Source organism: Colias eurytheme, chromosome 20 (assembly GCF_061535395.1).
Source record: "Colias eurytheme isolate Ceu_HAF_F1 chromosome 20, ilColEury1 Martin Lab GWU primary, whole genome shotgun sequence".
NCBI lineage: Eukaryota > Metazoa > Arthropoda > Insecta > Lepidoptera > Pieridae > Colias > Colias eurytheme.
This window is the reverse complement of record NC_142999.1, coordinates 6,895,875-6,912,820: the sequence shown is the minus strand read 5'-3', so window position 1 is coordinate 6,912,820 and position 16,946 is coordinate 6,895,875. Positions and strand designations below refer to the sequence as shown.

The 16,946-nt window shown below is 34.7% G+C and overlaps 1 protein-coding gene across 1 annotated transcript; it reads right to left on the bottom strand.

Moving 5' to 3' along the window:
- Positions 1-2,086: 2,086 nt before the first annotated feature.
- woc (zinc finger protein without children) lies at positions 2,087-15,743 on the bottom strand. Its single transcript, XM_090113555.1, has 20 exons — positions 15,458-15,743; positions 14,513-14,942; positions 13,947-14,185; positions 13,471-13,648; positions 12,655-12,795; positions 12,195-12,365; positions 10,302-11,570; positions 9,824-10,097; positions 9,551-9,659; positions 9,123-9,231; positions 8,261-8,896; positions 7,829-7,993; positions 7,100-7,341; positions 6,213-6,423; positions 5,715-5,840; positions 5,074-5,195; positions 4,606-4,744; positions 3,861-3,960; positions 3,174-3,349; positions 2,087-2,651 (listed from the first exon to the last, which is right to left on the bottom strand). Exons 2-19 carry the CDS (start codon positions 14,892-14,894, stop codon positions 3,175-3,177), a joined length of 4,788 nt encoding a protein of 1,595 aa, XP_089969681.1. The 5' UTR covers positions 14,895-14,942; positions 15,458-15,743; the 3' UTR covers positions 2,087-2,651; position 3,174.
- Between the last annotated feature and the right edge of the window lie 1,203 nt (positions 15,744-16,946).

Below are 16,946 nucleotides of genomic sequence, written 5' to 3'. Positions count from 1 at the left end.
CGAATATAAATAATGTATTGCATTGTGAAAAATTGCAGAAGTTTTTGGACACCAAATTCTGGCATAAAATTTCACAGGCAAGTGTATATTTACGCTATTTACAATATTCCTCAATACTCATGCATTTACCTGTTTAGAATCATTTTCATGGCAAAAATCGTCAATTTTATCATCATTTTAGTAATCAATCATGCTAAATATCTTCTATCTATCTTCTTTTCCTAATAATTTCATCATTTTTCAATAAACCAATTTAACAAGTAAGGTAACCATGATGACGAGTTTTTACGGATAGCGAAGAGAAAATATTGTAAAAGTTAACAAAATGATGATGAACATTTAGAACACCATTTCAAAGATTTTTATACTAGTAATGAAACAACGCACGACATCGATATTGCACTCACATGTGGTTTTGTGTTTGTTCTTCTTTAACATAGAAATTAATAGTTCTTTTAACTTACCAAATTTTTTTTGTTTTACTTATTTCAGCTTTCCAAAAATGAAATAAAAAGAAATAAATGGCTGTCCATAGTGCCTATCAAGGGTAAAATTTATCAACATGCCAGAATATGCAGTTTGCATTTTAAGCCTGAGGATTACGGTCCAGAAAAAAAATACCTTTTGAAAAGTGCTATACCTTTTTATTTACCACATTCTTGTTACTGCGTCTCAACTGTGGATAAAGTAATTTTAATTATATTATAATTAACCACCATGAAACCATTAGTAACCGTAAGTACAGCTCCTGAAAGACATACGAATTTCTGAGAACTGTAATATCGTTACCACACATCAACACTAACGATGCAACTCTCCCTTTGGAATATTGAAAAGTTTTAGACTGAAGCTTGAGTAACCAAAACGATGCTTTAATGTATGTAGCACTCATTTTAATTAAAAAATCGTAGTATGAGATCAAAAGTTATCAAGCGTTATTTAAAACTATCATTCTCTACCAATTAAAATGGTATATACCTATAAAGATGATAATTATTCATGTAAGTTGACCAGTAATATTATAATATAAATACTGTTAAAAATATATGTCGTTATTATTTATAGACCATGATTTTTAGTTTTTTTTATTTCGAAAAATCCTGAATATACAAACCAGTGTGGTCACCCACAGAAAGAGACAAAAAACAACACTGACGTCATTCAAGGTTATATTTTCTTGTGACAAGTTAATGGTCATAGTGCAATCTCCAGTGTATTAGATATAAGCTTCTTGGTCTTTGGTATAATTTGAGGGAAGAGTGTTCTAATGCATCCTTTATAGATAAGGTAGTTATCACCTTTTTCCATTTAATGATTTTCCCCGAGATAATCTTGTTTGAAGAGACTAGCCCTTTTTCATTTCTGTTATGGTGTAATGTGTATGTGTTGTGTGTAAGAACATAAGTTTTGTGTTTTTGTGTGTGTATACCACGTATGGATATCGTATGTCAGGTTAGGGGTAGTAAAATATTGAAATGCGTTTTCGAAAAAAAAACATGTTAGTTCCCGCCCATAGATAGCTTTATCCATAGACTTGAAACCTTGAGACTATTGTCTTTTATAGATAGCAACAATTAGTCAGTTATTGATTTTTATATAATATTTTTATTATTATTTTTCATCATATAATATTTTCAGAAGTAAATAAGTGCCACATATGTAGTATTATAATATTATGTAGAAGGAAAAACAAAAATAAAACAAATGTTATGAGAATCAGTATTCTTTTTACACAGCAGTAACTTACCTAAACCTTACAGTTGATGCATTTATTCTTAAAATTATATATGAAATCTTGACTCTTTCCCTAGCATAGTAATAAAATAAAAATTTCTATCTGTCACATAATATTTTTTAAATGAATGTTATATTACTGTACGAGTGCTTCATTTTCTAAGAGCGTATACGCATTATGCGGGTAACCGCATTGCGGGTAGCCGTCCGGCTGACCGCAAGCACAATTATGTACGTAATATTCATTTCTATGCGCACTGTGCGGTCTGCGGTTACGTACATAATTGTGCTTGCGGTCAGCCGGACGGCTACCCGCAATGCGGCTACCCGCATAGTGCGTATAGGCTCTAAAAATAAAAAAAAAAATGGAATTATATATCACTTACTTCTACATACCATACAAATTTGTATTTTATATTACATACATGTAATAAGTGGTTTCTCGAAGAAATTATCGATTCAGTTAAAATGAAAACGCACCTTTACATTTCTAATTGTAATAAACGACGATCGCTATGCGTATTTACAAACTCAAAATACTTTTCGAAACCGCACTATAATGATAATCCCGAATTTCAAAATGTCCAGTCCAAATTATTCTTCATATACATCGATTGAGTCGCATCTGTACATAAAACAGTTCCACACAAAGGTCATAAATTTCAATCATTGCAACGTTATAAAATGATCCGATATAATCTATGTATTAATTTAAAATTAACATTAGCTGTCCGTTCAGCAGGCTGATATACAAAGTAAAAAAATATACATTGTAATTTTCACAACAATACACAGAGCGCACTATACAATACGAGTCACCGTCACAGCGTTTGTAACTATTGAAACATATCCAGAACATAATCCATCATATTCAGGCTATCACGAATGTTCTCCGTCAAAACACTCGTATGTGTAATCTGAAACAAGATTCGTGATTAAATTTGGTAAACAATAAGTTGTAAATTCGGATAGAAGATATTCAACACAATATTATAAAAGAATTTCGATGAAAGTAAATTTACATTTTAAGTAACTAGGCAACATTTGGCGCGCGACATGTTGTGCAACAATCTACCTCAACAATGTGCCTCAGTCTTGCGTGATGCTTTCTAAAAACCGCATCACATTGCGCGCGAGCTGACAACATCACGCGCCAAATGGCAACGTCGCGTGCTAGCCGGCAACGTCGTGCGTTATCAGGCAACGTCGCACGCCAACTGACAACGTCGCAGGCCTGTTGGCACGTCTACACCAGCTGGCAACGTCGCGCGCTGTTGTGCAACGTCATCATACCTACGTCACGTGTTGCGAATTGCGAAGTTTACATCTTTATAGAGTTGTCTTATCTTTATAGTAACAATAATAAACGTGGAGTACCACACGGGGGAGTCGGGCACGCACGACCGCTCCGGCTGCAGGTATTTCCACACTATATATACCTTAGCTGGTGAGCAGCGCAATATTGATCTCCTTGACCATCTTGACGCGGTGCAGCATCTTGGCGAGCGCGTGTCTGCTGAGCGGCTGCGTGGAGTACCACACGGGGGAGTCGGGCACGCACGACCGCTCCGGCTGCAGGTAGAACACGTCGTTGCGTGTGCGCACCGATTCCGGACTGTTTTAGAACATTATTATTGTTTATATATAAAAATAAGTCGGGTTTTCCTTCCTGACGCTATAACTCCAGAATGCACGAACCGATTTCCACGGTTTTGCATTCGTTGGAAAGGTCTCGGGCTCCGTGAGGTTTATAGCAAAGAAAAGGTGTCTCTGGTGGCGAAACGGAGTTCGTCCGGTTTGCTAGTTGTTTATAAATAATTATACAGAAACTTCAAATGAAAATATTTATAAAATCTGTTTACGCATAACGTAACACAATATTATGTAACTTAACAGATTTTTTAACTACAATAAAATTATCATGCCGGTGGAACATTCCTTTGATTTCAAAAAGAAATGGAACTGCATTTAAAGATTTTCTTTCTTTGCTTGGACCAGACATCGAATGAGTCAAAAACTTAAAAAATTGAAACTTATTATTTCATTTTGTATTATCATGTTCACATTAAGTAAATAAATAATCACATTGCACATCATACTAATAAAAAATACAATATTACACTTACCATTTAGAGATATAAAATTCATACAACTTTACGGGACACCTCAGTGGATTTTCTTCATTCTCTTGTTGTTCATACACTTTCTTCTTTCTCGAATTCGCTTCTGTGAAGAAATATTTAAAGTCAAGTGTAAATATTAATGACGCGCTTATGTGAAAACTACAACATTTTAACTGTATACATGCAAGTCGGTTAACAATTTTAATACTTTGAACTCGTTAATATTATAGCATTAAATTTGTATTATGTATTTATATTCAACGTAATGAGTATAAAAATTCTAACTAAATACACAATATTTACTTAAAGCGGATTGCGGCGGATAAAACCGCAACAGCACATTCCTAGCGCCGGGTATCTTTGCCTGCCCCGGCTGGTTCAGATTGCGCTTCCAATGCTTCATAATGTGCGAAAAGGTTACCATTGTAACTTAAATAAATAAATAATTACCTAAAGCGGATTGCGGCGGATAAAACCGCAACAGCACATTCCTAGCGCCGGGTATCTTGGCCTGCCCCGGCTGGTTCGGATTGCGCTTCCAATGCTTCATAATGTGCGAAAAGGTTACCATTGTAACTTAAATAAATAAATAAATAATTACCTAAAGCGGATTGCGGCGGATAAAACCGCAACAGCACATTCCTAGCGCCGGGTATCTTGGCCTGCCCCGGCTGGTTCGGATTGCGCTTCCAATGCTTCATAATGTGCGAAAAGGTTACCATTGTAACTTAAATAAATAAATAATTACCTAAAGCGGATTGCGGCGGATAAAACCGCAACAGCACATTCCTAGCGCCGGGTATCTTGGCCTGCCCCGGCTGGTTCGGATTGCGCTTCCAATGCTTCATAATGTGCGAAAAGGATAGTTGCATGTGCTCTTCTACCGTCTGCAAAGTGGTAAAAACATAATATTTAATTGCACTAAAAATGTAAAACCAAACAAATCATATTACCAATTAAGCTTTCCAAATCGAGGTAGTATTTGAGTTTATCCACAACCAAGAAAGTAACGTAAGTAAAACTATAGCGATTATCAATAAAAATAAAATATTAAACATATTTTCAATATTATGAAGTTCTGAAAAATATAAGAACAATCATATATGTATTATACAGATGTGAAAAAATCGTCTTTCATTGCGTCCAAAAACTATTATGTATTTCTTTATTGCTTCCAAATCTATTTTAACATATAAAATTTAAACGGAAAACTCACAACTAAATTAAAATGCTTCGTATTGAAGAACATGAGGGTAGATAGAAGAACGTGCGGCGAATGCGCGCCGAGCTGCTTACTCTCCCATAGGTGTTCCTCTTCAACTCGCGTTACTATGTATTCTGTTCAAATTAAAACAAAATAAATTAATTAATAAAAATTCCGGTTACCAGTACTTTATACAGTGTTGAAGTGAAACTGCTTTAGGGGCATTGAGTAAAATTTCAAGATCGCTTCATGGAAATACCTTTTCAATCAGTGTTTGGCAAAACGTAATATTGAAACCATTATGAGATAATGATGAATGATTAAATTGAGAAAATCCACCAAGTTAAAATCATAATTTCTGTTACTTTTAGTATCTTTCAACGTGGTCCTTCGAGCCGGATTAGCGATTTATGCATTAATACTTTTTTAAACATAACAAACATGGCATGGGACATTAAAAAGGAATATGATTAGGAATATAAGTCAGCTAAAGTGAACAAATTATATGGTTACATTTTTGTACACATGTTTTAGGATAATATTGCTCTACTAAAGAAATAGTTATCTATAGTTTGAGGTAAAAAAAGTAAACAAAAAATGGTAAAAAATAACGATTATCTTTAATATGTAAAAACAAGTAATACTGTACTTACGCGAGTCATTATATAACACAGAGAACTTCCTCGCCACCTCGTCCAAACAGTCCGTGAATTTCTCGTAATATGGATCCGTGAATATATTGTCTATCCTACCGTTTTCGAACAAATATTGCTGTATACCTGTAAGAAATATATCGAATCAAATCTATGCTAATATTATAAAAAAGAAAGATTTGTATGTAAGTACTTACACGAATTAGCATAAAAACTACTGGACGGATTGAGATGCAAATTTAAAACAATATACTAACTGCGCGGCATTGCTAGTTATCTTATATAGAAGACAAATCTTATACATAATATATTGATTTCAAAACGATATCTCTCTTCTAATATTAATAAAATACAAATTTCGGTCAAGTGTGGTGCTTCAAAGTTGTTCTTTGCAGAAATTTTTTATCTATACATTTGCACGCAAATTCATAGGACTTTTTTTTTTGGTCTAGCCGAGTTACTTGTATCTCTCTATTCCTTAGTATAAGAGAATCTTACCTAAAACCAAATAATATATAGTGTCCGGCGCGTATTCACTGCCGTTCGGTTTCCGCACCTCCTTGACGAACAGACATAGCGAATAATTCAACTCGTCAGCTGTTAATTGCAAGATTTCCGACTTGAAGGGCTTCCGTCGTATGGAACTCTTTTCTATTTCCGCGTTCTTCGTCATGACCCATTGCTTCCACGCGTTTACGCCGAATGTGTACTGTGAACGTAATTGTTAATTGAATGATTAAGTTTTTTTTTTGAAGTGAAAACTTCTTTAGCGGCGTTGGGTATAAAATCTTAAACTCGCGTCAGGACACGTGACCTGATCGAAAAAGCCTAAGACGGATGGATATCAAACATGCTCAACGTTAATAATCAAGTTTTCACTTCTGCCGACACTCCCGGAGTGCAACCCGTCTTTTTTTTTATTTGAGGTCAATCTTGTGAGGCTAAATTTAAGATGTAATGTTACTCTGGAATGAATGAACATAACATTTACGGAGTAAATGTAAGTAATATTTTTAATAAGAATTTTTAATGTTATGAAAGCTTTACATTCAAAACCATTATGTATTTGTAGAGTGATTTAACCATGTTTAAATCATAATTTCAGTAAGTTTACATTTTTTCATTATGATCCTTCGAGCCGGATCAGCTATTTATAAAATTTTCAATCTTTTAATTTCCCACTATCGGACCACAAGCGGATACGGCATATGCGTTGGTTTATGTGTGTTCGTGTAAATTCATGTTGTTATATTTCTCCAAAACTACTAGTCCGATTTTGATGCAATTCTGTTTGAATGGTGGTGGATTAACTCACTATTTAGTAAAAAAAAAGAAATTGGCTCAATTTATCAATGTATTTTTATGCCACTATAATATTTAGGCACCTTGAGGCACATGTTCGCGTCGGGCTTCTCGGCGGGCTCGCGCGGCGGCTCCGGCTGCGGCGGCGGCGCGGGGTCGCGGCGCCGCTTGCTGGCGCGCGGGCGCGGCGCGGCGGGCGGGGCGGGGGGGGCGCGCTTGCGGCCCGCCGCACTGTTGGCAGCCTGCCCCGCGCGCAGTGCTGCTACTGCGCGCTGCTGCTCTAGTACCATCATGTGGTGGTGGTGCATGCCTTCGCCTTCTAGACCTGGTACAAATGTCACATGAATTTTGTGGAGGAAGGTGAATTTCTCCATCGAAAAAGATGATCTGGCCAGCCGTTAAGGCCCCAATGATGTCGGAAAGTTACGGAAGTATATGTATATGTTCTGTAGCAAAAATATTTCGCTTATGCGCAAATTTCACGTGCTAAAGTTGTCTAAAATGTTAAATTTGTGCGATCCATTCCATTCTAGGAATAGATCCCTAAATTTGCGAATAACAAAAAATATACATCAACCAAAATTTACATTGCAGCAAACAAGCTCAAAGAACGTTTAAGGCTCTACAACTGCTCTAAAACGGTTAATTAAAAAGCTAATTCAAACCGTAGATTGCAACAGGTAAATGAAAAAAAAATCACTTATTTTTGTTCATTAACTTGAACAACGCTAATTGTATGAATCCTCCACAAAAAAGGCATTTTATACATAATAAATAACGTACTGATAATCACAACAAACATGATTATTTACCTGGCATGCCTGGATGTGAGCTGGGTGTGATAGTATTGGCCGTCATAGCGGATTCGAGGTCAACCGGCTGGTCTTCATACTCTGTGGCCATTTTCAACGCCATTTGTAACATATCTTCACCAAAGGCGTTGTTGCCGTCCATGCCGGTAACTGGACTGAATTCCTCTGTATAAATAAGAAATTATTAAGTCTATAAAAGGAAAGTAAAAGATAAAGAAGTCAACATAAGTTAAAAAGGATGATGATAGATGCGTTTTAAATTACAGTACCATACTACAATAGGATTTCACAAATTAAACCATTTCCATTTATTTGTTTTGAATGTTCAAATTATACAACAATATATATGCATGACCTTAAACTGATTTATATACTCACAGAAATATTCAAAATTAGTAGGTTTCAACCAAAGCTATATGAGAAAAGACTTACCATTATCATCATCAGTATCCGAATCGCTCTGATCTTTCTTCTTATCACCAGCCACCATTTCCGCCATCATAAGCAGTTCCGCTTCAAACGGATCCGTCGGCATCTTATCATGTATCTTGTTAATTTCCTTCATTATGCCCTTCGCTGAATTCCTCGTTGTCGGTATGAAAACTGGAGTCGGTATAGGCAGCGGTATAGGTACGGGTATGGGGAACGGTAGCGACCACATCGCACACGGTACCGGTACGTATATCGGTACAGGGACCGGTATTAAGACCTTTCTTTCTAAGCTCGGGTCGGTTTGACATTCTTTCGTACACGGGTGAGGGCGGCAAGATACGCCTTTAGAGACCATCATTGGTTTAGCCATAGTTGATTTATTCGCTACTTCGTGAGGGGGTAATGTTTTGACTATAACGTGGTTGTATATTTTGGGGGGTGGAGGTGGTGGAGGGGTAGGTGGTTTGGGCGGGGGAGGGGGTGTTTTGGGTGCTTGTGGGGGTTCTGGTTCGGGAGCCGGTTGCACTTGGCGTTTGGATTTGCCTCTTGTTGGGGTGAGCGCAGGAGGCGTGGCCAGAGATTGCACATTAGATATGACAGGCATGCCTGTGCTCGCGCGGTTTTGGTTCTTTGCAGCTGTTGAAATATATTTGACATAAGTATATGATCACGATTCACGTAAAATAAATGTTATTTATAGTAATTATAGATGGTAATTGAATGTTTATTAATAATAATAATACATAGAAATAATTATTAACGAAATAATGCAGCATTTATATTATGTGTGTGAAAAATATTAAATTGAACATTTGCTGTGAATCAAAAATCAAATTTATTTTAAAAATTCAAAACTACCCACCATTTTTATTAGCGTACGTTCGCCTCGGCACTCCAGTAGGTACTGCCTTAGTTGTATCGGCTGCTTGTTCACCCATGCCCACAGGCAACGCATGCTTCGAGTATTGGCCCTGAATAGAATAAAAAACAATTGTACTTTCATATTATATTGTTACTAGATTTCCGCCCGCGGCTTCGCCCGCGTTTTCAAAGGAAACCCGCATAGTTCCCGTTCCCGTGGGATTTCCGGGATAAAACCTATCCTATGTGTTAATCCAAGTTATCCTCTATATGTGTGCTAAATTTCATTGTAATCGGTTCAGTAGTTTTTACGTGAAAGAGTAACAAACATCCATACATCCATACATCCTTACAAACTTTCGCCTTTATAATAGTATTAAGATTAAGATAACTATTATAATAAGGCAATTCTAGTTATAAATTATTTACCTGAAAACTCATAACACATTGGTATGTACAAAAGTTCCTAACTGTAGCATCCGACATTGTCAAGTGGTATTGCGCCAATGCCGTCCGTTTACACATATCGCATTTCGTCCTGAAATAATAATAAATATAGTATAATAAATTTTTTTTTACGATAACATAAGTAAAAAAGAAAATAAAATGAGATCCATCTAGTACATATTAATAAGTATAAAATTTCTTTCGTAATCAAATTAATTTGATTATGTATATTTTTTAAAAAATAAAAAAAATTACCTTCTCGATGATACAGCATTAATAGAAACTTGATATAAATTAAAACAGTTCAACGAGCACATCATAACTGCTCCGTTGGGCTGCATCTTTTGTATCATATCGAAATTATATTTCTTCACTTTACACCAATTACAAGGTACTATATGCCTTGAATTGCTTATATAAATGTTCATACAGGACTTAGAACAGAAGGGGTGAGGGGAAGATCCGTCATATATTGTGAAACTGTTGTTGCTTTTTCTTTCAAAGTACTTTTTACACCAGCGGCATTGATCTGTAATTTTTAAACTGTTGTTAAAATATATTGTAAATATTCCAGAAATACTGCGAAAATCTAACATAATTCACAAAAAACTAAGTTGTTGAATTTAATGTCTTGACACATAAAAGAATGAAATTAAAAAAATATCACCTTTGTGTATTTTTAGATAATAATTCAGAAAGATATTTTATATAGAACATTATAAAATATAATTACCAGGAAATATATTGTTGACAAATTTGAAAGCCGCAAAACATGGATCGGAACATAACCTCTGACACACATCTTCGCTGACTTCCACCTCTATGGACGTAGACTTTTCTATCGAGCACACCGCGCACTTAGCCCAGACATTCTGCGGCACCGGATTCTTGCTCATCTGGTCAAACTTCTCCATACAGCTCTGCGTACAGAAATCTTTGAACTGCCCTTTATCGCCCACCGGAGCGAGGAAGCCCTCATGACCACCAGAAATGTCCTTCTGACAGTAACAACAGATCTTCAATCCCTTCTTGAACTCTTCCAAGCATCCAGAGTTACAAAACTGCCGTATATCATAACCGAAACGCACACAATACTTCCCTAAACTCGTATGTAACACTGCATTCTTACAATTCGCGCATTTAGAACCAATTTTATTTTGATACCGCCCCAAACACACTTCGTTACAAAAGTCCATAGTCTCCCATGTCAACATTTTATCATCCTTGTTAATGATCAAAGAACATTGGCTACATATTCTTAAAAACGATCGTTCTCGTTCCTCTCTCGCCGCTGCGACCATGGCCGGCGTTTTTGCTTGGATTTTGTATGCTTCGTCCAAATACTTATCAGTTGCATTACTGATAACTTGTAACCTTAAAAGTTGTGTTTTAACAGAAATGGGATTACTTCGTTTATGGCGAGGCGACCGTTTCTTTGACACTAAATACCTTCCATTCTCTTGCAAATTGAGTGATTTTAAACACGGCTGATCACAAATATATATATCTTCTCCATATTTTTTAGCGTGGTAATTACATTTTTTAGTTTCTTTACAACAATAACATTCACTAGTTGAGGGTGTCTCATTGTCCACTGTAATCCTGCGTCGTTTAAAGGTGTACTTTTCTACTTCATCAGCCATCATGCTGTGCAAGCATCTTAGGGAACAATAATAAGTATCTTCGCCTTCATAGTTGTAGAAGAAATAACATGTTTTCGTTTCTTCACATTCCGAGCACATACAATCTTTAGGGTTTATTTCGTCAATGACATATTTGTTTTTAATTAATACATACTGCTCGGGATATTCAGCTTGGAAGGATGTGACACAGAATTCACTACAAAAGTATTTCCGTTCATCTGAGTCTGTGCAGAAGAAAAAATTGCATGTTTGTGTAATTTTACAAAGTTCACATTGTGTTTTTATGGGGACAGTTTCTCTTATTGATATTGGGCCATGCCCTTCAGCTTCCGCTGGTTCCTCTTGGTCATTTTCCTTATCTGAAAACACGCAATATTTTGTTTAATTCGACTGATCTAAGTACATCTTAATTAATTTCAATTTTGTAATTTATAAAGAAATTCAGTTTATTACATCTTATATACATTATCACTTTAAAATACAGATTGTGAGAGAGTTGTAGAGGTTTTAAGGATATTCAAAATTGTAAAATTCCATTATATTATTCACTCACTTGAATGATACCCTACTCCTACAGATTACTACTACACATACACCCCCAGTTTGTATACAAAACTATCGGTCCGCCCCGGCTTCGCCTGTGGTACATATTTATGTTTTCTCTACATAAGAACCATCCTGGTACTTCAAGGAATATAATAAAAAAAGAATTATCGAAATCGGTCCACCTGTTCTCGAGTTATGCGCTTACCAACACATTTTGCGATTCATTTTTATATTATAGACTAGCGGTCCGCCCCGGCTTCGCCCGTGGTACATATTTACATTTTCTCTACATAAAAACAATCCTCGTACTTCAAGGAATATAATAAAAAAAGAATTATCGAAATCGGTTCAGCCGTTCTCGAGTTATGCGCTTACCAACACATTTTGCGATTCATTTTTATATATAAGATTTACAATTGTAATAATTTTCCACATACCTCCACCATTTTCGTTTTCATTTTCATTACCATCCTCATTGCCATCTTCATTAACCGCTGCTTCAACGCCATCAGCTTCACTGTTAGCGTTTGTTGCTTCTTTGTCTTCTTCTGTTTGTGAGTCTTGCGTTTCCGTTTCGAGTTTCGGCTTCGCTGCTATTGATGCTGCTTCTATTGCAATAAAATAGTCTATCTAATAATACTGTATTATATTGAAAGCTATAAAATAAATTCTATAATATCAACTATAGAAATTAAGCATATTGAGCACAGACTAGTAAATATTATTATTTAGTAAATAAGTTATTCCTAACTTTTACGGCCCAATAAAGTTTGTAAACCTGAAATTATTTTAAACTGAAATTTCTACTAGATTGACATAAGCATACAATTCTAAATCCACAAAATAGCATAAAAAAAGAAAAAGAAATCTTCAAAATTGACTATTATAAGTGCTTACCCTCAGCCTGTTTCCGTTTTTCGGCTAAAACCTTTTCCGCTTCAGCCTTATCTTCTTCCGACAATTCCCTCTCAGTGTCGGGAAGGAGACACACTTCCTCATCTGCGCCTGGTTCCTCCGTCAACTCAGATACACTTTCATCTACAGCAATTAGTCAAAATACAAAAATTAATAAACAAAAAAAATGAATGCGTGTACTAGAGTACACACGTAAGAAGTGAAACTTCTTTATGACCTTAAAACTGTCACGAGTATGGCGTAACGCAAAAATGTTACACTAAATTTTTGTCCAACCCCGATAAAGAAGTTTCACTTCAATTATTGCTTAAAATATATGTATAGTGGTTTATATTTAATTAAATTATTACTAAATTTGATGATATTAATAAATCATTATGTATCCTGTAGTTCGTATGAAATTCATATTTATGGCAGAGCAAGCAAATGGGCATATGGGCTATTTAATTTTTCTTATTTTATTCATAACAATAGAAGTAAGTACCTAGTTTCTAAAGGAGGAACAATATCATTATACATAGCTAGAAATTGATAAAAATCTGTTGTTGTGTTAAAGGATTTGTAACTTATCCTATAACTAGCTTCCGCCCACGACTTTGTATGTGCATCCCCGTTTTTCCCCGTTCCCGCAAGAATTTCGGGAAATCCTTTCTTAGCGGATGCCTACGTCCTAACATCTACCTGCATGCCAAATTTCAGCCCGATACGTCCAGTGGTTTGGGCTGTGCGTTGATAGATCACTATATCAGTCACCTTTGAGTTTTATATATATAGATATGTATAACAAATATTTTATACCTGGATGTTGATCATCATCACCATCCACATTGTCCACGATATCAGTGTGATGATCAACACTATCTACATGATGGTCATCATCATCATCTATATTTGTTGAGGCATCTGCCATCTGTGTGCTTGTTTCCGCTTGAGCGTCCGTGGTGTCTTTTAGCAAAGCGTCAAACGGATCTAATGCCTTGGAAGAGTAAGACTAACATTAGTACATGTTTGTTTTTTATTTCCAATAATATAATGGCTATATGAATGAATAGACTGCCAAATTGTTGAAACATTGTTCATAGTAATGCAAACGTCATAGGGACTCATTATTCAATAATTTACATAAAAAAAAATCTTGAGTTTTTATTTCTTAGTGTGATAACTTTAAACTAGTTATTGATAACAGATTGATTTTCAAAATATAGAGATTGAGCGTAAGAATAATAGCACTAATGGACACAGCTGAAATTATTAATAAAATTAGCTTTATATACCTGTGTGTGATCTTCTTGAGAATCCTCCACAGATACATTGGGGGCTGTTTCAAACTCAGGTTTTTGTACTTTATCTGTGTCTCCATTATTATCTATGTCTGTTTCATTTTTAGCTTCACTGGTCTCTTCCTGACTGGATTCTGGGAGCGTTTCTTTTAATGTGTCCTCAGAATCTTGGCTTGTACCCTCTTGTGTACTTAAACCTACATCTGGTGTTGATTCTTCTTTTAATGTCTCCGCTGAAGTAAAAATAAAAATACTTTCATGTTAGATTTAGTAAATTAAAGGGTCATTTGAATCCCTAAAGGTGTAATAGTAATTCATAACTTTGACATATTTTTCCCATTCCTAAATTTCAAACAGCGTGATTATTAAATAGAAAATACAAATATAGTTTAATAATTCAGTTCATTTTCGAGATTTGGTAGGTAAGAAGTTTTTAAAATCAATAGGTTCTATTCTATGTAAACATTTTTTATGTAAAACTAATGTGCCAACAAATTGCAACAATGCAGCAGCGAGATTATAAATATAAAAAAAAACTTTTTATTCTAAATATAACTGACCTTTACTGTCATTATCACTTTCATTCTTACTCTGTTCAATATCTTCAAAACTTTTATCTTTTTCATTTTCATCATTTAACACTTCATCAACCTTGTCACTTTCTTCACTAGCTGTATTTTTTTCACCTGATGGTGAAGGTGAAGGTCCTTCATCGTCCTGTTTATCATTTTCGCTATTTTCTTCTACGCTTGTTTGATCTGTGTGATTAGTTAAATCACTTTGCTCATCACTACTTATTTTTGTATCACCATTTTCGTCAACAGTTTTTGGTGGTTCTTCATTTTTAACATTATCAACTTCCTTTTTCTCTTCCTCGGGTTTTGTAGAGGTATCGTTTTCCACCTCTGTGGAATTTTCAACAACTTCTTCCTTTTCGTCCATTTTAATATCTTATTAGAAGTTTGTATACATAGACCACGATATATACATCTGCAAACAGTAAATTACATTTATTTGTACTAAATGTATACGAAGAACCGCCGCGCCCGGCACATTTGTAGGTTATGGTTGTAGCAAGCAGAAATATAAGAATATGTTCGTAATAAAATAAGAAGAATAAAATATCGTACTTCTCACAAAAACTGCATTTTATTTTAAATGCTAATGATAAATTGCATAGATATTCAGAGGAATAAGAATTAAAACGGTACTAATAGTTCCATGATATGTCCCGCGCTTATTTGATATACATGGGAAGATGAATAGTTTTTAAACTAACTTTGTACAATAGTCGATTCAGTACTCTCAGATTTATAGTTAAAAACTGTACTTTAAAATAATTTTTAATATAATAAATTGTATAGACAAAAAATATTTTTTAGCGGGTCCAAGACTCATGCAAGCTGAAAAAAGAAACGCTAATACATACATTAGTTTTAGCATAGATATAATAGTTCTAACTATACTACTTTTAATAATTGGGACATTTTCGCGGTAATACTTACATATGCACAGTTATTCTAAAAATCACAAGCACAACAAACGACCACCATTTTGGAATCAACCTGTACCAGCAATTGCGGATATGAAAGGAGCTGTCAACTCGTCATCATACATTATTAATTCGCATTGAATTAAATAATAAAGCTTTTCATTCGAATTTGCTACGGTAATTGTTTTATCGTGTGATAATAAATAATGTAAGTAGGTACTTCAAATTCGTAATTCACATAGAATAAAAAGCAATCAATGGAAAGGCCAATTTTCGCTCTTATGTTGGCACTAAGTGACGCTTGGTCGCTTGGCAGAAGGCAGAAGCTTTAATCGCTAATAGTGATGTGTATATGGTATCGATAAAATAATGATTACCGAATTAAACACGAGAATATTTTTATAAAATGAAATGGATACTAATTCGTCGTTTTTTTGGATATTTAAAAAGTTAAAATAAATGAAAATTTGCGATAGTATCTGTTGCCAATTTTTGTGGACTTTGCTGTTTAATTTCTATAATTATAATTATATTTAACAAATACAACCTTGATTACAACAATTTAAATACGTAGAGAACATCAAATAGATTGATTTTCATCTTTAAAGAAAAAGGTAAAACCTTATTTTAAGTAAATTACAGTCAGTAATGAAAATCTATTTAAATAAGATACATTATTGCAATTTATAATGCGTTTCACTTATGAACGGAATGATTTTCGTCAAATATGTCTATTTGTAACTAAATAAAATTATAGTACAGGTAAATTAGCTTGGAGAAATTTTTGCATATGTAGTGGTGTGTATATTACTCAGATCTTAGAGCGCGTTTCCACTATATCGTTCTGGCCTATACAAAAATGTTTCGATATCCTAACATTACTATTTAATTTTATACTTATTCCTAGCAACACTTTTGTTTTCAATAAAAACAAGTTTTTATTTGAAAGAAAATGGTTTTGACTTTATAAAAAAAAATATATCATTCAATTTTACGTCCTTGAGCAAACGACAAGGCGACTACCGTGAAACAATAAAATATCGTGTCCATAATAATTTGTTTCATAATTAATATTTTACCATAATAATTACGAAACAAAACAAATAAATAAATCGTCACTTGATAGTGGAAAGTGGAAACACGCACAAAACCAGAATAAACCAGTTTACGCTGTCCGCATGTGCCACGTGCAGTCGTTTGGAACCGTTAGAACATAAAGCACATTTCATTCAAAAATTATAATTATTATGTACGTAGTTTAATTGATAAATTTTGTATTTGTTGATTGTTGTTATTATTTGTTATTATTGTTATAATATTTGTTGAAGTGAATTACATGTCCCGCAGCCGGAGGCCCCAAATGAAAACTCAGATGTACTTAAAAACTACATTTAATAGCTAAAATGAGACTTTTACACCCATGTCTGCACGATGCAGACCGGAGTTAAAGAATGAATTAATAATACAGTTTAATAATTATAAAGACGTAAGCTTGGATGCTA

Excerpts from the sequence above, each read along its gene's own strand:
- woc (XM_090113555.1), bottom strand. The coding sequence starts at position 14,894 with ATGGACGAAAAGGAAGAAGTTGTTGAAAATTCCACAGAGGTGGAAAAC. Across the intron at positions 12,366-12,654 it reads AAAACGGAAACAGGCTGAGG|AAGCAGCATCAATAGCAGCG; the intron begins GTAAGCACTTAT and ends TTATTGCAATAG. Across the intron at positions 3,961-4,605 it reads TCCGCCGCAATCCGCTTTAG|AAGCGAATTCGAGAAAGAAG; the intron begins GTAATTATTTAT and ends ATTTCTTCACAG.